The sequence below is a fragment of the Perissodus microlepis genome, chromosome 13, assembly GCF_051167445.1.
Source record: "Perissodus microlepis isolate ML-2025 ecotype Zambia chromosome 13, ASM5116744v1, whole genome shotgun sequence".
Lineage (NCBI taxonomy): Eukaryota > Metazoa > Chordata > Actinopteri > Cichliformes > Cichlidae > Perissodus > Perissodus microlepis.
In genome coordinates, this window is record NC_140473.1 from 26,115,858 (window position 1) to 26,140,077 (window position 24,220).

Consider the following 24,220-nt stretch of genomic DNA (forward strand, 5'->3'; position numbering starts at 1 on the left):
TGAAAAAAGAGAAAATGCAGATTAAAAATATACACTAAAGGTACCGACTCACTCAAGACAAAGCATAAAAGTAAAAACACTTGAGCACCTGTCATTTAACATAAAACATGAAGTAGCACAAAGGACCACTGTGGCGGGGCGTGGTCTGCGATGCCGCTGCAGGCGAGATGGACACACCTGCGTGGCATCTGCAGTCATGCCTCACCTGCATAAAAAGCTGGTCCTGACTGCCATGATTGTTGTTGTTGGTATGTTGGTATGTTGAACTGGCAGCGGGAGAGCTGCAGCTGTGTGTTTGAACAGCAACCATACATGTGAAAACTGGTGTTAATAAAGATGCTGAAAAGCACAGGAATGTCATCGGGTCTGCCGTGGTTTGTTACAAGGACTAATAATAAAAATTCCAGACAATTTAAAACAGACAGAGGGAATGAAAAATAAGTAGGAGTCATCACAAAGAGCACTTTTCATACAACAACCACTAAAATTATCTTGAAATTCATTCTGAAGCAGACAGGAAGTCAATGCAGAGACTTCATAACTGGTGTAGCCATGTAAACCAGGGTGTCATCAGCATAACTACAGAAAAAAAATGTAACCAATCCTTGATGAAAATATTGCAGTTAATTTTAAATTGGTTGAGATGTTCAGTGTGATGACTTGCAAGCTAATCTGGAGATTAGTACATCACAGTCATAATGGATTTATGACCTCAAAGTTTGACTGGACAGGAGCCAGGCTGACCCACCAGTAAAGGGATGATCCGGGCATGAATATAAGCATGTATCTAATTTCACAATTAATCCTTGGATATTTATCTGGTGTTAAAGGTCAAACTGCGTCTAATAAATGCATATGTACCTATCCAGACTGGTGACTCACTAAGGGTGTCATAAACTATAAAGGTTAGAAGCTTCTCATATTGACTGCTGTTGTGCATGCTGCATCACTTTATACATTAGCTGCACAAATTATACAGAAGCATCAAGCAGCTGCTCAAATTCAATCTGACAGCTTGTCATTATGCGTTACAGCCACCTTCTCTTCAATATAAAGTATACCATAGCATTGACTCAGTGTACATCCATTGACACTGAGGCAGAAAGAGTTTCTCCTGGAGAAGGGTTTAATAGGAAAAAAGAAAAAACTAAAGAAAAAGAAATCAACTCAAGCCAATAGTGACATCTCTGTCAGACAAAGAGGATCAAAGAAAATATCTTAAGGTATATAACACTGAACTCAAAGTGTAGAAAAAGTTGTGAGGAAGCATGACTGATTCTCAAAAAACTGCTATAGGGCTTATTTGTTGACTCCAAACGACTTAGGAAAATCATGAAAACCTAAAATGGTATTTTATCAACTCAAATCATGAATAAATTACCTTTTATCTTTTCTCTCATCCATCAAAAAAGTTAACATTTTCTTAGTACATCTCAACTGAAAGCATAAATTCATCCTTTATTGTGGGTAGGGTTTTTTTTTCTTGGCACACTTTAGCACTTTTTCCATTAGTAGTAGTAGTAATAATAATAATAATAATAATAATAACTTTATTTATAAAGAGCTTTCAAACAAAGTGCTGTAAAATTATTTGAAACTAAAGAGATAAATAAAATAAAAGTCATACATAGCAATACAAGTAAAAAACACAATGTCGCTCATACGCCAACAGGGAGTGGGTTTTTAAAACTAACAGGGACACCAGTAAGAACACAAAACATAAACATTGTAGAACCAAGAGACGGCGTGCCATGACCCCCGGTGCCATCTTGAACACATACTCGGATCGACTCATCATGGGTTGCTACGACTCTATTCGGATTGACTGGTTTTCCATTACAATCCAGTACTACCTAATGTGCGTGATTTCGTCATAGCAACACTGCAAAGCGGGGTGGGACACTCTCACGACTCATCGAGTGACGCTACTGAACAGCCAACCGGTGGCATGAAGTCTGACGACTTCACATTTTAGTACCTGCTCATATCGCTTGGAACCCCGGCCGAGCAGGTACTAAAAAGTACCTGGTACCACGTACTATGACCTACTGGAAAACCCTGAAAACCATGGTGAACCGTCGTGAGTCAATCCGAGTAGGTACTAATGGAAAAGGGGCTTTTGTGCTCCTTAGTAACCATCTTCTGATGGCTGCTGACAGAAGGATAACATGCCAAATCAGAAAACTCACACTGATTTCTTGAACAGCCTCCATGGTCACCAGATCTCAAGACAATAGAGCACATTTGGAATGTGTTAGAAAGGGAAACTGGCATCATGGATGTTCAGCCAACAAATTTGCAGCAACTGTGTGATGCTCTCATGTCAAAAGAGACCACAGTTTCTGGGAAATGGTTCCAAAACCTTTCTGAATCTTTGCCATGAAAAATTTAGGGAATTAGGTAGAAGTGGGTCAAATCAAGTGCTAGCAATCTCTAGCTAGTGCTGGATTAGTGATTAGTTATATTGTTATGAAAACAATTATTATATATACAATATTATGATGTTTTGTTTTTTGTTGGTGTACTGCGATATACATTAACATAAAGGCTCTGATGAAATATGATTAGCCCTGTAAAGCCTTAACCATTAAATAATTGCCAGGAAATTATATTTTTTGAAACTATAATATTTACAGAACATTCCAACAAATTAAATTAAAAGAAATAAAATATCAATTTTCATAATTTTGTATCATTTTTACTACATTTGTGCATTTTTTTGCTCACAGTCACACTGTGTGTGTCTGATTGGTTTAGCTACAATGGTAGATAAAGTTGTGTCAAATAGCAGATGTGTATGTTGTGACTTGAAGAAATGTTTATTTTATGTGAGTAATGGCAGAAACAAAATCTCATCTTCAAAGGAGTATTAAAGTTTGACCACCCTTTGTAATAATTATTTAGAAAAAAAGATTATGAAAATATGGTAAATCAAGACGCACTACACAGTAAGTCATTAGGAGATGTTTCTCATAACATAGCATGGGGGATTGCTGTAGGCAGTAGAAAGATGAATTTGTTTTGGTGATTTTTCTCTTACCTTTAGTAACATACCAAGTTAGTCCTGTTCATCTAAATATTTGCGTTATTTATATAAATAAATGCATTTCTTGCATGTAGTTTTTTTTTCTTAAATAGGATCAAAGGAAGAGTTTTTTCCAAGGTAACAACACACGATCAAAAAATTGCATAGGAAGTAAGTGAGTTGTTTTTAGGTGACTGATTTTTTTCAAAATCTCTGTATGTCTAGAAAATGCGTTTTAAGTGAGCTCATTCATTAGCTAATGGACAACATTTAGCACATTTGACACTGAGGGGCAATTAAGGCAGTTACACATAACAATCAGTATCAATGCAATTCGTTCAGGATGCTCATTAGGGTGCATTATCATCATTGCAAGTGTCTGACCACACAGCAGGGGTTTCAAGCCAATCAGCCTAAGTGATATTGAAGACATCTCAACCACAATATACGGCCATTTACCCTGTTAGCATGCAGTCAATTAATTAAACGTGCTTTTCAATTTGAAATGGGGACATTTTGACAGCAGTATTATGGATACATTTACAGTTGCACATCTTTTGATTTAAATACTATGACTGATTTTGTGTCATTCAGTATTCTTTAATAGCTGTATGTCTGTTTCTTTTTATGTACATTTCCTGTTCAGGATTCTGTAGTTACAGGCAAATATGCTTTGAATGTTCCTGTTGTTGCTTTTTTGTGGATGGCTATAGCAGAGGTGCTAGAGTGGGGCATCTACAAATCAAAAGGTCAGTGGCTTAATCCCTGACTCCTACAGTCTATCCTTGGGCAAGATCCTCAGCAAATTCATCAGTGTGTGTGCCAATGTTTGATAAAAGTAGTTAGGTATAGGTAAGCTGAATGAAAGTGTGTGAATGGGTTAATAGATAGTAGAAGAACTATGAGTGCTCAAATTGAGTAGAAAGATGCAGTACCAGTATACCATTTGACAATATTTTGACTAATTCTATTCTAGAATTTGGGCCTAAGGGTTACAAGCCGGCATTGTTGTGCATCGATCATAGGTAGAGCCTAAGCGCAGCTTAGCGGACCAACATCTAGATGTTGCTGCTCATTATCACCAAGGTCCATTTTCAAAAATATGTGGAACAATATTTCTGTTGGATATCCTTGCTTGTGCTCTTTTGGGTCTTTCAACCAGCTGCCAAGATAATCAAAGTTGTACCATACAATGAGTTGATGTGAAACTCAGTGTTAAAAACAATGGAAATTACCACTGTCTGTGTTTCTCAAGCTACTGTTTTGAAAAATGTTTATTCTTTTTTTTCTTTCCCCCTTTGTAGTAAATGACACAGTTGCTTCCTTTTCATGGTCAGGCCAAATTTTTTGCCAATCAGTTTTCAACCTGCACAAAGCATCATCTGTGTCACGCTAAGCCCATCTCACTGTTTTGAAGAGTGCATACAAGCACATCTGGTTATGTACGTGCAATTCTGACCTCTCCACAGCTAAATGGACACAAATGCACTACTTTTCCAACCAGACAGCACAGACATATTGCTGTGGTTATCCACTGTGTCTGTACCGGAAAGCAGTACATAGTGAAGACGTGTGTTTACTTATTAGGAAGAGGTAGTTCCTCCACTGTTTATTGCTGCTTTAATATGAAACATCTTTCTCTGCACAATCCACACAGAGGGATATTATAGTGTTAATGTAGTTCTCATTCACAAGACATTGAGGCAACGTCGCTTACCTTTGCTTCACGGATAGTCTTTCTCTGAAAAGATGAAAAATTGCCTTTTTCTTTTCAGTAGAGCTCCAACGATTTAATGCCAAGGCACAGTGAACCTGTGTGTGCTAGCTCACAACCTCACAACTAGTTTTAATTGGTTTCTCTTTGACTCGTTACCTGACTGCGTCTTTAAAACAGCTAGTGCTCAGCAGGACGCTAATGAAACTAAGAACATGTCACTTTGTACACATATTCTGAATCAGCATGTTTATAATTGTTTTTCTTTCCTTGGCACTGAATCGTTGGTGTCATTTAAACATGATACAATCACATTCTTGTGAATTTCTTCTTCACAATGACTGACATTTTGACACATTCTGTAGTGGGTTCGTTATTGTATCTAAAGGTATACAAGGGAGACTACTGAGGGTTTATTAGTCTATTAGATGTATTTTTCATAACCACATTTTTTAAATAATTGCTGGCAGTGTCTGGTCGGGTGATTTGTTTTGTTTGACATGAAGCCAAAAGTGTTTGTGCTCCACACATTATTGTTTAGCTAATTAAAAAAAAATACTAGAAAGAATAGAAAGTTGGCACTTTACTTCAATATGTCTAACTTACCACTGCTGGGATAGTCTTGACATGATTTAATGCACCTTTGTACAGAGTTTTCATGCTTAGCAGGGACTGCGGAGATTTGAGTGTATTTGAAAACCCCTCTGTGTGCATCTAACCCATGCTGGATTTGCATCAGCTAGCACAGACACTAATTAACCTCTCAGCTGGTGTTTTTTTTCAAATGCAATGTTACATTTATTTGTTTATCATTACAAAATAAGGAACATTTCCAAACTAATTGTTTTTGGTAGAAGCCTTCAGGGTCTCTCTTACTTTGGCTATGAGCTTTTTTTGATGGTTTCTTTCAGTAAGACACTCTTCCAAAGTATTTCATGAAGCTTAAAACCCCCCCAAAACTAGTGACATACACTCACGCAACTACACATCTGCTCGTTAATGCAAGTATTTAATTAGCGCCCTGATGTATTTAAGAATGAAGACCTGCTAGATGGGCTTTTCTGAATATTTCACAAACTGGAAATTTGCAAACAACCATCTCTAGGGTTTACATAATTTTATTAGGGATTATTAAAGTATCCTGATTCTGATACAGAGAATGTTCTGAAGAAGAGAAAATACCTCTTTATTACCCATTGAGAAGCAGCTCTATGGGCCAATATGTCTTGTTAAAGTCAGAGGCCAGAGGAGAATAGCCAGAGTGCTTTCAGCAAAAGGATAGGATGGCAAAAGTAATTCAAATAACCACTTGTTACAACTAGAGCACAATAGCAACTCTGACTTCATAAAACCTTGAACCTTGAAGCAAATGGGATAAAACGGGACAGGACCTCACCAGAAGTCACACAAGTTAGCTAAGAACAGGAAACTAAGGGTACAATTTACACATGCTCACTAAGTTAGACAATAAAACATTGGAAAAATGATGCTATGTCTGATGAATCTTAATTTCTGATGTGACAATTTCAATGGTAGTGTCAGAATTCAACATAAACAACGTGAAAGCATGGATCCATCCTGCTTTCACATTTCCTCAGGCTGCTGGTTGTGGTGTAATGTTTTAGGTACACTTGGTCCTCTTAGTATGAACTGAGCATCATTTAAACTCCACAGCTTACATGAGTAGTGTTGCTAACCATGCCCATACCGTCATGATCACAGTCAATCTTCAGTTGGCTGCTTCCAGCAGGATAACACACTGTGCCATCTCGAATGGTTTCTTGAACATGAGAATGACTTCACTGTACTCAAATGGCCTCCAGTCAGCAGATCTTAATCCAATAGAACTCCTCTGGGATGTGTTGGAAATCTGCAAATCAACTGTATGATGCCATCATGTCAATATGGACCAGAATATCTGAGGAATGTTTCCAGCCTCTTGTTGAATGTATGCCACAAACAATTAAGGTACTTCTGGAGGCAAAAGTGGCCCAACCAATAATTGCAAAGTATAACTAATGAAATAGCCATTTTTACACAAAGCTTATGTGTCACACTGTGAAGTTAACCTGCTGCTTCTGATGCTGAACACTAGTGTTCAGCATCAGAAGCAGCAGGTTAACATCCAGTCTGTGAACCTCTCCGGGTGGCAGAAATATTGCACTGCTTGCAGAAACAATATTTTTCCTCCTTTTCTAACATGTGATCAGTCTTGACACTAAAAATATTGCTTTCAGAATGAATCAAGGCTATCATGGCTATTTTATATGGGATATTCAGGAAAAAGAAAAACCTGTACGTGTGAAGTACTGAAAGTAAAGAAAGAGGCTTGCAATGAAGAAATAAAACAAAAGGTAGTTCTATGTTGTCAATGTCCTTCATTTAACTAATTTGCAGATAATAATAATAATAATAATAATAATAATAATAATAATAATAATAATAATAATAATATTTACAGTCTTATGAAAAAATGTTGATCCTCTAAATGCAACAGGATTTTTTCAAACAGTGTCAATTTGTGAGTGCTGCAGTCATGACATTAAATGACAGATGTTATCTCTTCACTTGTGCAGTGACTGGAAAAGTTTTAAGCTTCCTACTGCCAGGTCAAAGGACAACAGGAAGCACAAAGAGAACATCTCTCACTCATCCTCCTCTCTTCTTCTCTCTTTCAATGCTGTCTTGCTCTTCTCCTTCCCTTTCGGTCTTTAATCCTTCCTGTTGTTGTATTGAATGAATGCCAGGAAGACTGGCATTGGACGAGGGAGAACCATTAAACCATCATGTTCCATTACCAATGGAGCAGGGAATGGAGGAGGAGTTGGAGAAGGAAAAACAGGAGGACCTACATTCGCACTGGAAGAAAACAACAGCAAAGTGCCTCGCATGTGCCGAAATACTTTCTTCTAGTTTCGGGTTCGGAGTAACTTCACACCTCACAAAGAAAAGCTAAAGCACTCCTGTTCTCTCTGGACGAGAGTGTCAAGTGTGTTTGGGTGTTGTACTTTCTGCTACATCCAAAGTGATGCCACTGAGTCCTGGAGTACATCCACTATACCACGGGCAGAATGTCAGCCATGGGTCACAGAAGCTGTTAGTAAAGCTTTCTAATGTTACCAAACTGTATACTGTTATTTATTTCTGAACACAATACTTCAGTGTGTGTCCAAATTAGAGTTCCACTTCAACAATTTGTCATTTTTTTCTGCTTATGCTCAGCCGACCTTGGTTTAAAACATAATTTTCATAAATTATATAACTGTGGATTTTATGTTAGAAGCAGGGTTGGCTGTTCCTCGTGTTTAGTGATCCTTGCTCAAAGGTTTAAAGTATTAAAATACAGCACTACAAAATCATAACAGCCATTAATAAATACTGAAGATTACATAGGGTACACCATTACTTCTGCTTTTTCTGATCGATTGGACAATATAATTAAAAAGCAGTACATTAGGTGAACTATTTGTATTACATAACTATCCCCTGTGTATAAGCTTATTTATTGTGGGCTGGCTGGTTATGTCTGTATTCACAGATGCAAGAAAGTGAAAAATAATGGTAAAAGCAAGAAAAGAGTAAAAAAGAAAAAACATAAATGCATGCTTTAAGCGACTCAGGAAGATGGATGAGGGTGATGCCTGTTTAAGGCATTTTTCATTTATCATATACTGAGGATTTGTTTCTTTTCACAAAGCTTTATGCAAGCTTTACACACGTCATCCTGATGAACGTCATCAAGATGATGGACAACTACAGTAGCATAAACTGAGTGATGACTTGGCTACACAACGCTGATTCAGCAAAAATGTAGGCCAATGTCTTATGAACAAGAAACAAGCACAAACAACTCGGCAGGGCTTATTCCTGCAGTGTGAGGAATAGTGATGTTTTAAATCACTTGCCCATGGGCTTGTGATCTATTCATATTAAGCTATAGCGATGCATATTAGGGTCTATACAACTACTACAACTATTCCCAAGAAAGGTTGTACAATCATTGGTAAGTATAAAAATGATCAGATTGCTCTCTGATGTTATCATGTAATATAAATGTAAAACTTCTGAAGTGCAACATTGAAATGTAATAAAATAAAATATATTATCCACTATCAAGTGAGCTGCCAGGATCTTTTGAAAGCAAACCACAGAACATAACAGAATGTAGGTTAACCAGCTTTAAAAGCTTCATATTCTAGGTACAACTGTGCGTTCATTCTTGATAACGCACAGAAAGCAGTTAGTCACACACATGTTAGTATAACATTTAGATGTGTAATTGGACGAGGTAGTATGTGGGTCACAAAACATGCTGTGTGTGAAAATATGGGTCAGAATACATCATACATCCCCTTAATCGCTCTCTGTCTCTCGCCCTCCCATGTGAGATAGATGACAGAGAGACATATTATCACACCCTGCTGGCCCATATTCCTGCTTTCCCCTCATTTAATCATCAACCTCTTTTCTAATTCATTCATCTGCTACCATCCTTTATTGTTGCGTTAATCGCTTGTTTGGATTGCTTATCTCCATAAACAACTGCTGGCACACTAACCAGATAATTTAGATGATATTATCAATCATGAATTGTAAAAAATAATCTGTCAGAGGATTTAGGTTATCAGTGTAGCATTGTCAAACTAGCCGAAATACTATATCTGCTTTGTTAGCATTTACATGATGAAGAATGAGTCTGAAGCATACCGAGGTTCACACTTGGCATCAAATTAGAATTTTTAATTCTTATTGTATTTTGGCTTACTTGTTATTTAATCTAGGAGGAAATAAATACTTACAGCTGTCAAATTAGGTCAATTCCATGCTAATTATAATGTGGATATAATGACGTAAGACTGGTGCCACTCTCTATATTGGTGATAGGCAATTAGCAAAGATTATCCAAACTCCGAAACATAATTTAATTAGCTAATTAATACAGATTATAGCCAGACATAGTTTCTGAAAACAAGGACATAGTCATGGTGACATCAGCCAGTGGTTTCTAGGCTTCATAACCCTCAAATTTAGTGTTTTGCCTGCTATGTTGTTGGTTTTTGGAGCTAGAAGTTACTGTCTTGGACACAAGAGCAGAATTAGTTAATGTCAGGGTGCAGGTGCTAAAAGACTAATAGAATACTAGTATGTCACTAAGCAAAACTAGAGCACAAACTATAGCTACACACACTGCACACACTGAACTTTAAACCTGATAAAACTTGCAGTTGTTATGAATGGGGAACCATAAGCATATGACAGGTTTTTATAGCTAAAATTAGGGATTTCAACATAAGTGTCTGCGGGGATCTGTGGTTTCTGGTGCTTTCACATTGGCTTCATTTTTCAGTCCTAGAACATGCTGATTGGTTATAACACGCAAATGTGAGTGCTCAAAGGGTTGTTACAAGGTAACTATAGCCAACTATTTGTGTCCATTGGTTGTAGAAGCAAATAGGCTACCATCGTGCTGAACACAAGCATAATAAGACAAACAAAATCCTTCACTGGTCCACTTAGTTAGTTAGTTCAAAGTAAAATGTACTTGCAGCTGTTGGCGGTGTTGATTTGGCAAGAACCAGGAAGGGAAAGTTTTTAATGAGCAGGTGCATCAGAGACCTGGGAGGTTTACTGGGTGTCCTGTGAACTAGTTGTGTCAATGTGCAGAGGAACAGAAATATGTATTAATATTCTTTCATGCACATATGAACCACATAGTCAGACTGTGGTATCTCAGTGGTGTGCACAACACTGAATAAATCCTACCACTGATTGCAGTATATACTTTTTGTGATTGGTCAGTCATCCCTGGAAATCCAGTTTTGATTTATAATAACAGGAAATTATGATTGCTCAGTGAGCAGGATGGAGCTAGTACAGACTGGAAAATGAGCCATAGGAATTCAGGGAGCACTTTATATCCAGCTATGATTGGTACTGTAAATCAAGACTGCAAAAAATAGCATGTTTGTACACACACACACACACACACACACACACACACACACACACACACACACACACACACACACACACACACACAGAGTAAACACACCATACTGTCTGCTGTGTGTTCCCATGTGCACCCTTGACCATTTTCACTAAAGTCATGTGGGAAAATTCACTAAAATAAAGTGTTTTCTCACAAGAGATTGTGAAGCTCAGATGCATTTGTAGATTAAGTGACTAATTTCCGGTCGCTGAGTCCTTCCACAAGTCACAACATAACACCTCCAGTCCCCTTTGCCTTACCAAGTGGAAAAAAGCCTTGAGCATAAAGGATAAAGGATAACATTTTACTGTTACCCTTCTTACATTTTAGAGCACTGTCACTTCACACAAAACACCTCAGTTGAACTGGTTAGAGTTTCTGCAGGGCTGTTTCTTCTTGAGTGACAGGTGCCTTATCCTATCGCACTTGACTGTGAGGTGACAGCTGCACCTGCTTACCCCACTTCTGTTCTCTTGTGGTTCCACATTGTTGCTCTAAGCAGCTGACAAGATGGCAGTACACCCTTACTCGCTTGAGAGTGTCCATCACTGTCTGCTTTCATCCATTTCTGCTGTGTCTCTGAAAAGGCACCCTGGGATGCATGCTGGGGCGAACACCAGCATCACTAAACCTCTTTAGTAAGTAGACCAACTGAAAAAGAAACTTCAGATTTTGAAAGCTGCTGGTGATAAAAACTGAACAAAGAGATTTTAAGATTGAATACTTTGTGGAACTGTTTCACTACAACTTACATTTTTTTTTTAATTTAAAAAGATGCTACATTTATTTTGTGCATTGCATTTTGGGAGCATTTGTGCTTCAGTAGCACACTCAAAAATGACTCAAAATAACTCTTCTAACAGGAACACATTACAAACTAAAAACCTGTTTAAAGCAAGCGTGTAGTACAGCTAAGATACAAGGTGCAAGAAAGTCAGGTCACGTGGACTAAAACAATTACTTTTTAAAACTCCTGTTCTGCTTATATTACCAGTCATCCATCCAACTTCATGACTTGTATGAAAGCCAAAACACCATGAAGTCAAAAACAACAGCTGTGGCTCAGGAGGCAGAGCCAGTTGGAAGGTCGGTAGTTCGATCTCCAGCTCCTCCAGTCCACATGTCAGTGTCCTTGGGCAACATACCGATCGCCCAAATTGCTCCCAATCCGATTAAACCCCCATGCAGAGTTTGAAACTGTGCATTATAGGCAGAGAATACTTATAAAGCTCTGTCAATGTCTGAATGTGATCAGAGTAGAAAGGCACTATGTATATAATAGTTAATGTATCTATGTTTTATTCTTCTTATTATTTTTATTTGATAAGTTTATCTGATAGAGTAGATTTGAAAATTTGATGTAAGAATTTTGTTATAAAACTTTCAGTTGATATTTTTACCTTCATTAGTAACACTGTTGAAACCTGCCAATAATAAACTCTTCGGTTGACTGAAAAAAAGTGGTCATCATTGCAAGTTCCAAAAAATGACTTTTTAACAGTTGTGTGATGACTTTTCTGTTACACAATTATCTCCATAACAACATTATCGCCTTTAAAGCCTGACTGAACAGATAAAAGCTGAGAAATTGTTCTGACATTTTAAAAAGAAAGAAGCAGAGGCAGAAGTGTCCACTGAGAGTTTGACAGGCGGCCACATGCCCAGCTGGGCAATTTTTAGCCTCTGCGAACAACACTCATAAGGTTAGATGAAAATTCAACTTGGAGTTGTTTGGAAATGGTGTTGAAATCTATAACGTTTTTTTCTTTTGCAACTGTATTCTATCTATTACATCTAAATCTGTCTGTTTCTCGCAACTTGTACTGTATCTGATATCCTGTACTTATATTGAATTGCAGTAAATGCGTTTCTGTCTTTCTGTCAGGTCACTAAAGTACGATTATACCAAGTCCAGCAAGTGCTGAGTGCACAGGGCCAACTGGAGCAGTCTCATAAATAAAAAACCAAAAAAGCCGTAACATCATATTACAGAATTCCATTTCAGACAGACACCTTCCCTTTGAATTAGAAGACTGATGTCTTTCTTTCCCTGACCCTTTTCCCCTCACATGCTGTCTCAGTCTCTCTTTGGGTTTCAGTGTGTAAATCCTTGTGTTGCTTTGCCCTTTTAGGTCTTTCTCTTTTTTCCTTCTTTGTCAGAAGTGCTGTGCAGGGGATATAAGCCAGAAAAGGGTGGAGAGGGATAAGATGATAAAAAAAAAATTTAAGGGAGGGGATGAAAAGCAATGTTTTAAATTGCGTTAAAACAGCACCTGCACCCCCTTTCCCGTCTGGACTCAGTCATAGACTTATACTAACATTTCCATGGATCAAGATGTTACATAACATGATGGTGTGGTATGAAATTGTATTATGAACCACCAATCATTAATTCCATCAATCGATACAATTGACTGTTGTGAGGAATTAGATGAGTAACATCCTCTGCCTTTGACTATCTAAGTAATCTTTACACATCTAGCTAATTTTACATATGACACTGTTAACCATTTTTGAATGTATTCTAATGTTTGGCTTGATTATCCACCTCTATCTTTCAGAAGATGGAAGTTGAAAGTTGAATGGATGGATTTTTTTTTTCTTAACTGTCCCACCTGTTCCAAATTTGGTTAATTGACATTTCACTGTTACACAGTCCACCCTGTCAGGAAGTAGCCTTGAAAATAATAAATAATTAGTTCTCACTGAACATTGACACTGAATTTAAATCTCAGAAGCTCATATTTCCATTAAGAAAATGTGATGTTTGGCCATCCATCCGTCCGTCCAGCCATCCGTCCGTCCATCCAATGTGATGACAATGAACAACTGAGCCAATAGGTCCATTTTCTAATGACAGAGCTAACGATCTGAAGAGGATGCAGTGAGTGTACTAAAGTCAGAGGGAGCCAGTGTTAGTCAATATTGGCACCAAAGACATTAGCAAAGACATTTACCCTTCACTTCTCCTTCCTCTCCCCTCCCTTGCACTTTCTCTTTTTTCTTATTCTTTAAACCGTTCCAAGACACCTCATCCAGTTTGGCCTTTTAATCTTAGAAGAGAAGCAGTTGTTTCTCTCCTTTTAATTTCAGCCATGATTCATCACTTCTGTCGCTCATTTCTTCAGGTGGTGATAGATAGATAGATAGATAGATAGATAGATAGATAGATAGATAGATAGATAGAATTATTTCTCATACACAATCACTTATAGACATAACTTTGACCACCTGTGGTATGTACTAAATGTCTATGGGCCCTGAGATCAGGGGTTAGTGAGCTGGAACAGCTTTGATACTTGCTGACCTGCCGGGCCGTGAAATATCCCTGTATATGCCCACGCCTCATAACCATTTAAATAGATTTAAATAAACAACCTCATACTGTGTCTGGATTGGATGAGAGCTCAGACAGATGGATGGATGGAGGGACAAAGAGAGATAGGTAGGTGAGGTAGAAGGTAAAATGCCGTTAAATGCAGTTTTTCCTCCTATTACCATAAAGCATGGGAATGTGATGATTGATGGTTTGGTGGCGGGATATGGCAAGCGCGGATAGACGATGTGTGCAGTGAGGAGGAACGGAAGAAGATTCTATTTCAGATCTGCCTTCATCTGACACACAAGCATGCCATTGATCTTATATGTAGATTATGTTTAGCTTTTATCTCCTGCACGGACTTTTTCACTTAATACTTAGACAATATAAGTGTTCACTAGAACATAAATTCTCTTAATTGTTCAAATAACCTTTATGACATTGTTACATCTTTACAGTTCAAGACCATTAACTATTTCATTATTATACCTTATGATACATTTCAATAGATGGCCGTTTATTATATGATCATTAGCAGTTAATGTTCTTAACATTTATCATTTTGAATACTTTCAGCTCATTGAATAGCCATTTTCATTTGCTTTCAATTTGGTGTCATCCTCTTCCCACAAGGAGTCCTTTATTACCTAATCTTAGTTGAATTTTGGTTGTTTTACTGCATTGAATGGAAGTTAGAGTTGGTGTTCAGTTTAATATAGCAACAAAACTCCACCTTTGGAGACTGGTGACAGTGACTTAAAGCACTCAGTTGTAACATGAGTTTGAGTGTCAGCATTCAGCTTCAGTACTCATTCAGTACTTGGTTTTGGTTTGGGTTAAAATACACCCATTAACACCTTATTATGACATCTACACAACGAATTTATGGACATGCTGAAGGTGGAAGAGTGTCTGAATAAATCATATATTTACCCCATGAATATCTTCACTGACTGCATTTTCCTGTCTTCAAGAAAAAGAAGACAGATGTGGATGTTTTTACTGGCAGCTGGGAAATGCATGCCCTTCTCAGGGGCACAGCTGCAATGAAGCTCAGGGATAAACTGCTGCCATGTGTCAGCCTCAAAACAACCAAATGCAGTGACACTGAGAGCTCAATGAAAAAATTTCACAACATGCTTTGAAATTCGGTCAAATATTGAAAAACACTGCAGTTAATATTGCATTTAAGCTCACTAATGCTGGATATTATAAACATTATAAACAGTTCTGTGTTGAAAACTGCAGCAACATTGCAAATGCTCTCCTTTTCAGCTCTGTCTGAATGCTACCAGCTCAGCCTGGAAGAAATACCTTGGCATATCGATAGAGCCACCCATACCAAAGCTTTTTATCTATCTCTTTGCTCTGTTCTTTTATTCATCATTCTATTTCTTTTCCTGGGAGGGAAGCACTGTCGGTGGAGGCCTAAACACCCTGAAGGGGATGGAGAGATTTCAGGTGTCAAGGGAGAAAGAGAAGAGTCAGAGAGGGATGTGAATAATAGATCAGAGAGGAGAACGAGAAAGTGGGAGAGAGTCAAAAGGAGAGAATGACGGCGATATTAAAGGTGTGAGCAAAAGAGTGGTGAATAGAGGGAAAGAGAAACTGATAAAGGAACAGAGTCATATTCTAGAGGAAACTAGAGAAATTTACAGGAGTGAAGAAGGATGGATCCTTTTCTCGAAGGGCAACCTTGACAGAAAAAAACACATCTGCAAGAGTCATGCATCTGTCCATGCATCCAGCAATCCATCTGCTTCTCCATCTATCTATCCATCTGTTCCTCTGTCCTTCCATCTCCATCCTGTCTTCATTGTGGTCAGGAGTTGTTGCATAAGACAGCGATTCATCTTTTATTGAGATGGGGAGCTTCTATAAATATGTCTAACTCGTTCTCTGGGGTTTAAAAGCCCAACCTGTAATCCAACTAAAAATAAACAAAGGATTACCTCAATAACAAAAACAAATCTCATTATGTCAGGTACCAGCACGACATAATAACTTTTGCCTTTTTCTTGATTAATTTAGAGTAAAACTGATCAATAGCATTGTTAAAGACAATTTATGTTATATGTGTTTTTTTCACACACTGTGCTCCAGACTGCATGTGACCAGGTTTGGGTTAGGCTGTGTTTTAGCTGCATGCTAAACAAGACAATTTCTAGAAAATATTCCATAAAAGAATAAATTTTCACCTTTTGAATGAAGTCCCATAGATGCAGTTTGACCTTACAATTGTTCATTTACAGGCTTTTGAATATCAATATGCCATACTTGTTCCTTACCTGAGCAGATCAATTTCATCAGCATGAACCCCTGTTCAAAGTGTTTCCTATTGGCACATCTCAACAGGCAGGAAGCCAACTTCTACTGGTCTGTATGACACAGTGCTGCTATACATGTAACTACAAAGACAGACAGAGAACAATGGGAAGGTCAGCACATTAGTGAGAAAAAAATGTGTGGTGTGAGCCTAAAGAGGGCAGGGAAAGAAAACAAACAGCAGGCGGGTGGATGGCCAATGAGAAATAAATGAAAGAACGTGAGAGATGCTGTGTTGCTTTACTGAGAGAGGGAGGAAGAAAGGGAGGGAGCAAAGAGTGATGTGCGAATTGCAACCTCCGAGCTCGGCTGTTTAGAAAGCTCTAGGCCACGTGTGTGTGTGTGTGTGTGTGTGTGTCTGTGTGTGTGTGCAGGTGTATTTGTCTGTCTGTGAGGCAGTCAAGTGGCCACCCACACCATCCTTTGAGTGTATCTATGTGTACATTTGAATGTGTGTGTGTGTCTTTATTGCTCTTTCCGGAACATGGCCAAAGGGTTGAAGCGTTCCAATCAATAGCTGAACCACACACCACATAAAGGCAAATACTAGTAATTTACTACAAGGATCTAATACTTGTAATGCTGTATACTGGAGGCTTTAACTCTTCTACTGTAGTTGTACAACAGCTATGCAAAATAACAATGATGCCAGGAAAACACGTTAGTATCAAAAGTATAATTTTTGTAAGTACGACTGATAAAGACCCTTTGAAAAATCTGAAAGCAAGAAGAAACCTGTGGATAAAACTTTCTCTGATTTGCTTAACTTTAGAGCAGTCTCTCTGTAAAATGATTATGCTTATTCCTCCTCATAAAGCCTTGTATTGCTAATTTATTTTCAGGAACAAACACCAAGATGCCAGCTTGAAGCTTTCTTTGTTATATTTACTTTTTCCATTTATTTTCACCACAACTAAACTAATGTTTTTCACATTTCAGAAAATGTATTAGTGTTGCTTAGGCTGCTTTTACCTCAGGCATAAATTTTGCATTCATCAATAGAGGCACTTCCTCCGTTTCATTACATGTCGACTTCTCTTATTCATCACATCGCTCCACTGACTCACTATTGACATTAATGACACAGCCATTTTTAAAACCTTTTATTCATCAAGAAAAGTATTATTGAGGGTCAGGCTTCTTGTTTTGGAACACGGAGATGTATTGCATGCCATCCGATGAGGGAGGATCTCTATTTTTACACATCCAACAGGCTTGTTTAATTGTGAACATCTCTCTCAAAAATCATGAACAGCTGCTGTGAAGCAGTGGAGACGTAGGTCTGTATCATGCATTCAGATACAGAAATTGGAAAAGGTCATTACAGACAGAGTTGAGTTTGGTAAACACATCCCGTGCTGTCAAACACATTGTCTTTGTCAAGTCAAAGTGATAATATGTCACGCTACAATTTGTTCTGATTCTGATAAATCGTGAACACGTGGAAGATTGTAATGCCTCACTTCCTGTTCGCAGTGAGAGTGTTAGGAGCCTGCATGTGTGTGTGTGTGTTTGTGACTCATGAACCTGTGATGCTTTCTGCATTGTTATTATATAACTGTCCCTGCACACACAGACCAATATTACGGACAACACACTCTGGCAGCTAGACGGAACGATCTCTCCTCTCTCACGCATTCATAGAGAGTTGTTCTCACTCCAGTCTTGTCCTGGACTATGTTTATGTGTGTGTACGTGTGTGAGAGAGAGCAGAACTCTCAATCCCAAACAAACATTCAATAGGATGAGCTGAAGCTAAGAGAGGAACTGCTTAGAGGGATGAGTGAACTAAATTAAGGGGGGTCTGTCTATTGATAAAGCACACTAAATTTCAATTAAATTAAGTGAAGATTTTAGTTTAGTGTAGCTTTGTCTGCTTTTTTGCCTTTTTTGTAGTAACATGTTACACTGTGGGCAGCATGGTGGTTCAGTGGTTAACACTGTCACCTCACAGGAAGAAGATACTAGGTTCCAATCCGTGTTTCCGTGTTCTCCCTCTGGCTTCCTTCCAAGTCGAATGAGGTGGGCGTTAAGTTAATTGGCGATTAAAAATTGGGTGAAGCTGTGGAAGGTTTTCTGTTAGCCCTGTGATATGTTGGTAACCTGCCTATGGTGTACTCTGTCTCTCCTCCATGACAGCTGGGATAGGCTCCATCCCCCCCGTGACCCTGAATTTGATAAGTGGAAGAAAATAGATGGATGCTGCAGTGCTTGGATTTTTGTGTTAGCTGTCAGCCTTTAACAAGACAACAAAGCAGCACATGCCTTGTCCTTTTACTGCATTTTACAAGTTTAATTCACCCATACCTTTTTATTTTTGATTATAATTTCCCAAATCAAACAGCTGAAAGGAACTTGCAATCTACCATCAAGCATTTCCATAAAAGTGCTTTGAAATAAATCCTTTAAATTATTCAGTACCAAATTAAGACAGCAGAAAGTAAAGATTACTTTTGTTTTTTTGTCAACATGTAAGTACTTTGGCCCCAAAATATAATTGTATGTATATAGTTATGTTTGAATTCACTTTACACGAAGCTCTATTACAGATACAACAGCAATGCACATCTTTAAAGTGAAAATTTTGAAGATGCACTTTATTTTTTATTACATATATAAAATGTTATATGTAAAAGTTTAAAAGCTCTAAGCACACAGAAATATATAGCTTTTAAAGGAAAACAAGGGAAGCAAAGAAAATGGCTCATCACATCACAACAGCTACAAAGACAAAAACAAATACTACCCCCACACAAACAGCATTATATTTACACACAAGTTACTTCAGTGGGAAAATGGACCGGATTATTTAATCCACTTTATGGGCCAGATTTTATGGGCCAGCCTGGCTGGATTTGTTTTTAAAACACAAAACTGCACAGAAGGACTTGTGACAAATTTTCTGAACTACTACTAGTTCACTATTTTTTTTCTTTAACTGGTTTCTTACAGACAGTGACATAACCAATGTCATGCCAGACCACAAAGCATAGAGAGAGCTGGTGCTGGCACAGTTATATTTACCTTCAGTGACATTGCTGAGATATTATGGAAATTTCATGTATTTTGCTTAAGACAAAAACAATTCGAGTTGCCTGTTATTTGTTTTGTAAATGGACTGTTCATTATTGTGATTTAGGTGTTTTCTTTTCATTTCTTTGGTATTTTTTTGTGGATTATTATGCAATGGTTTCAGTGGCCTGGCCCTCTTGGGATCAAACTTGGCTCTATGTGGCCAATGAACTAAAGTGAATCTGACACCCCTTATTAAATAGAATGCACACAAAAGGAAAAAATGCACTAGATATTCAGTTTTTATAGCTGTAAATTTCAAAATAGGAATAATGTCATTTCTTCACAGAGCTGAGCTCTACGTAGTTGCCAACACATAACAACTGCCAATTTCTCAACATTCCATGTAAATGTCCTTAGAGAGAGTTTGTTGGAGATGAAAGGCTTGTGAAAACCCTAACTGGACAAGCAGAGTGGGAAATAGTATTTATATCCTTTAGATTTTGTAATCAAACACAGAAACTCATCTACTATACCACAATTCTCCAGAGCTTCACATATGTTGCAACACATGACAACATGCAGACTGACTGATGACACTAAATACTGTTCTCTCTCTAAGCAGCCAAAGCAATAAAGTGTGGCAATACTACATGCATAACAGAATAGGGTTACTAATAAAAAATTAATAATGATAATAGTAATAATAACATCAACATCATTTGGGACAATAACAACGATTACTATCAGTTGTAAATTGAAATGACTGTTGCCTCACAGCTGACTGACTCGAGTGCTTCTATGTGAAGTTTGCATATTATTCTCTGTGTGCCTGCTTGGGTTTTCTCTCAGTACTCAGGCTTCCTCCCACAGTTTAAAGACATGATTTTTCGATTAAGTGATTCTTAATTGCTCGTGGCTGTAAATCTGACTATGCATGGTTGTTTGTTTCCTTCTATCCGTGGTGTTCCCTGCCTCTCGCTCCACGACAGCTAAGCTATGCCTCAGGTCCTCTGCGACACTGACCTGGAGGATATGGATGGAGATGGATGAATAGATGTATAATTGTTAATATGAACTAAATAATAAAAATAATTTTGTATGTAATGAACTGCTTAGTTATTGTAAAGTGGTGTTTAAAAACTTTGTTAATAAATACTCACGTCACTTTTCAGACCCAGAACCTACGCCCATCATTTATGCACCGTCAGTGGTTTAAATTAATAATTACAATACTATTTTAGAAGATGGTGATAAGCAAACCTGCAGCTTGTGTCTCGTTATACTTACCATTTTGATTTTTTTGATACTTTAGTTTATTTGTGCCTTTACTAGCTGGTTTGGTTTGGACACCAGACTTACTGGGCTGGGTATTGGTGCAACACGGACATCACAGGCTTAATGCTAAAGAGAACTTTGTGTTTAGGCAGCTTTGACTTAATAACTGTATTTTCTGTTCTGGGAGTGAGAATACATGATTCATAAAACATACACCAACCAATGACTGATAAACATTTAGCATTTCATTGGTTGTTAGCAGTATTTTATTTCCTAAATTTTAAAAACTAATAGTTTACAATTTATAAGCAATTTTAGTGGTTTTATACAGAAAGTAGGGCCCATTGTCACAGTAGCTATCACACATTTCTAAGGTGCTACACTCGTTCTGTAGCAAAACAGCTCCAGACACTGTGCAGAGCTTGTAATACCCCATAGATTAGAGAAAAGCAGGCGATGATAGGAAAAGAAAAGGGGGTGAGGGTGAGGGACAGGAACAGTTAGAGAAAGAGAAATTGAGGGAATCAGGTATTGCCTGTAGCCACAACAGCACTCCATCATTTCTCCATCTCTATTTTCTGGTATTCCCTCTCTCTGATGTTCTTTCGGTGTCCCATTCTCCCTCTTCTCATCCATCTCCTCACAGCTCTCTCTGACAGTCTATTTGGCCCACACAACCCTGTCATCCATTCAACCTGTCAGTCCTGGGTATGGCACCAATCTCAGAGCAACTCCTGATTGGAGCTGGGCAGACAGGACCCTTGGTTAGAGTGTCCATGCCACCCTTTAAAGCCCAGGGGTTCAGCTCCTGTGACGGGTGGGTCACAGAACTGAACCCCACAGTGAGGGGATCGGAAGTTCAGTCCTCGTGGAGCTCAGTGTTCATCGCTTGTTTCAAGGTTGTCACTTAATCTACGTTAACCCTGTTACTGCATTAAAGGATCCCTTCTGTGGAAAATCACTGAGTTGTCTTAATAATACATCACATACAACGCGACCTCATGTATCACATTTTTAAAGACGTATGGTGACATTATTTAGTGTAATTTGTAGCATAGAAAGCAGATAAAGAGCATCAATTAATCTAATTCCACTGTGAAAGACACTGTAAAATTACTTGTGCACACAACTAACAAATAATATTTTGCTTCATTAAAGAGAGATTAGTGGGGTTTAAGATAATTGCAAGGCTCTGTCATTTTTCCACATCCTCATTAAATCTTTGGATTCAAACATGCAAACATCAATTTCCTAAAGTTAACACATGTTCTTCCTTTGTTCTATTTGCACCTCCAGGCACATTTACTGAACTATTTAACCTGAAAGGTCACTGCATAACAATACCAAACATGAGATGTCATAAGTTTAAAAAAATGTATAAATAAATTTTTAAGAAATCTCTCAATACCAGTGTTTACTCCAACTTTATTTAAAGTTACAGTGTATGTGTCAGAGTAAAGTCAAAGGGCTTTTTGCAGCATTGACCTTCATAGCTGAGTGGAGACAGGCACCACTTAGATAACCCATGGCAGAGCTTTAATATTCTCTGGGGACTCTGAGCACTAAGAAGTGCCTGCAGCCCTGACACAGCAAGTCTCTTTTGATCAAACCGTCAACCCACATGTCACCGAAAATGTCACACATAATAAAACTGGAAATACGTCTTTTAACACAAGGACATAGCTAACTACACTTTTACCATGTCTGGGGAATTTCATGTTTTTTGTATTCTCTAGTTGTTAAGCATTTATTCTTTGCTATTTTGATTTCTCTTATCAAGTTGACCTATATGCTATCTGTACTTCTTCTTCTATGCCTCTTTTATAGACCCGAATATTTGTTACACAACCTAGTATTTGATCTAAGGGATAAAGTGACATTGGGCTGCAGCATTCCTCTTTGTTAGTTTTAATGTAACTGCAGGGTTGTAAGGCTACTGTACTCCACTGCTGAAACAAAGGAGTTAAAGTGTGTGGGAGGAAAGCCTGGGAGGAAAGCTGAGCAAGCGAGATAGAGATGAGCCTATCCAAAAATCACTACAACACGCCTACAATACTCCTATAGGGACCTACGGTGTTTGTGGTACCCAACAGTAAATTTGCCTTACATGTAATTGCCTCCTACAATTTGTGTTTTTTGTATTTACGCTTTTATTTCTCCCCTGTGTCACAGAGTTCACCAATAATGTGCCAGCGTGGTGGATGTTAGATAAATGTAGAGTATGAAAATATATTATTTTACTCACAATATGCATTTATTCAGCATTTGTTCATATTCACGTTACAACTCGTCAATATGAATTAATACTTGGACACTTTTCAATTAATTCAACAGTTCAAAAGCCCTCTCCCACATGTAAAAGTTTAAATTATAATTAACAAAACTACTTAAAATAGCAGTAAAAGCCACTAATTAAGCAGTGAGATTCTATTAGAGTTACTATACATCAATTTATAGACTATAACCACTAATGTGACAATTTATGAACAGCATTTGTTTGCAAGTCATGCTGTAGGATATATTATGTGTTGTGTGTATGTTTTTAATTTAAATGATCAAGCATGCAGTAACTTTAATACAATGTGTTTCTAGAGTGCGAGTGCAGTATGCATGCAAGTAATAAAATAAATGTACTTACATGGCACCAGTTAACACTTTATAGATTCTTGTTAATCTCCTCTCTGTCCACCTACTGGAATATTACATAATGTTATTCCGTGGGAGGCAAAATACTGTGAGGAGGAGGTCAACATGAACTTACTGCAACCACCCCTCCCTGTAACTCCCTATTTAGTGTTATATCTTTCCATAGAAGGGTGTACGTGTTTGCAGCAATATGATCACCAGAGACAGAGAGAGTTTTTGGATGAGGAGAGAGACACAGAAAGCGATACAGAGCAATTTGCTGCTTACCTGCAAAAATGTAGGAATATGTGTCAGGATTCCTTTCACCAGCTCCTTAATGTCGCCTCACATCACTGACAACAGAACAACAACATCCCTGCTGGATCACCGGCACTCAGTCCAAAGGTCCTCGGAGAGCTCGCTCTCTCTCGCTCTCTCTCTCTCTCTCTCTCTCGCTCTCTCTCTCCTGGGACTTGGCCCACCTCCTCAGAATAGCGCTTCGTTAAACTCTCGGTGATACCCGAGGTTTTACCCTGCACAATGATCAAAACTGAGCGAGCAGGTGCTCCGAGCGTCCGAGCATCCTCGCCTCTGCGGTCCCGTACTCACAATCCAAACTGCCTCACGATCAGCATCACCACTGTTACTATCCTTCGATCCCGCAGAGCTTTATTTTCCGTTCTTCTTCTTCCGCTTCTTCTACGACCATTCCTTCGTCGATAGCATCATCATTCTCATCTTCATCCCCGTCCTCGCCATCATCATCGTCATCTGTCGCGCTTTTCTTACCCGCATCCTCACCTCCCTCGCCTGCCTCTGTCCTCTTGCTTCCTCGCCGTGTTTCTGTCCCGTGGCTCTGCAGCCAAGTAAGTGTGTCATGCCTGGGAAGAGAAGCGCATCATCCAGGGCAGGCATATGCCAATAGTAAGACAG

The 24,220-nt window shown here is 38.3% G+C and overlaps 1 protein-coding gene across 2 annotated transcripts in view; it reads right to left on the minus strand.

Moving 5' to 3' along the window:
* The window catches only part of bean1 (brain expressed, associated with NEDD4, 1), a 46,126-nt gene extending 21,906 nt beyond the window's left edge, over window positions 1-24,220 (minus strand). The window contains exons 1-2 of one of the 2 annotated variants that reach the window (XM_084948091.1): window positions 23,576-24,220; window positions 16,336-16,455 (exon numbers count right to left, since the gene is read on the minus strand). In XM_084948091.1, the coding sequence (XP_084804217.1) occupies window positions 16,336-16,360 (25 nt within the window). In that variant the 5' untranslated portion in view covers window positions 16,361-16,455; window positions 23,576-24,220. Of the gene's footprint in view, window positions 1-16,335; window positions 16,456-23,300; window positions 23,398-23,575 lie in introns of those variants that run through there. The other variant, XM_084948092.1, reaches the window with a different exon arrangement.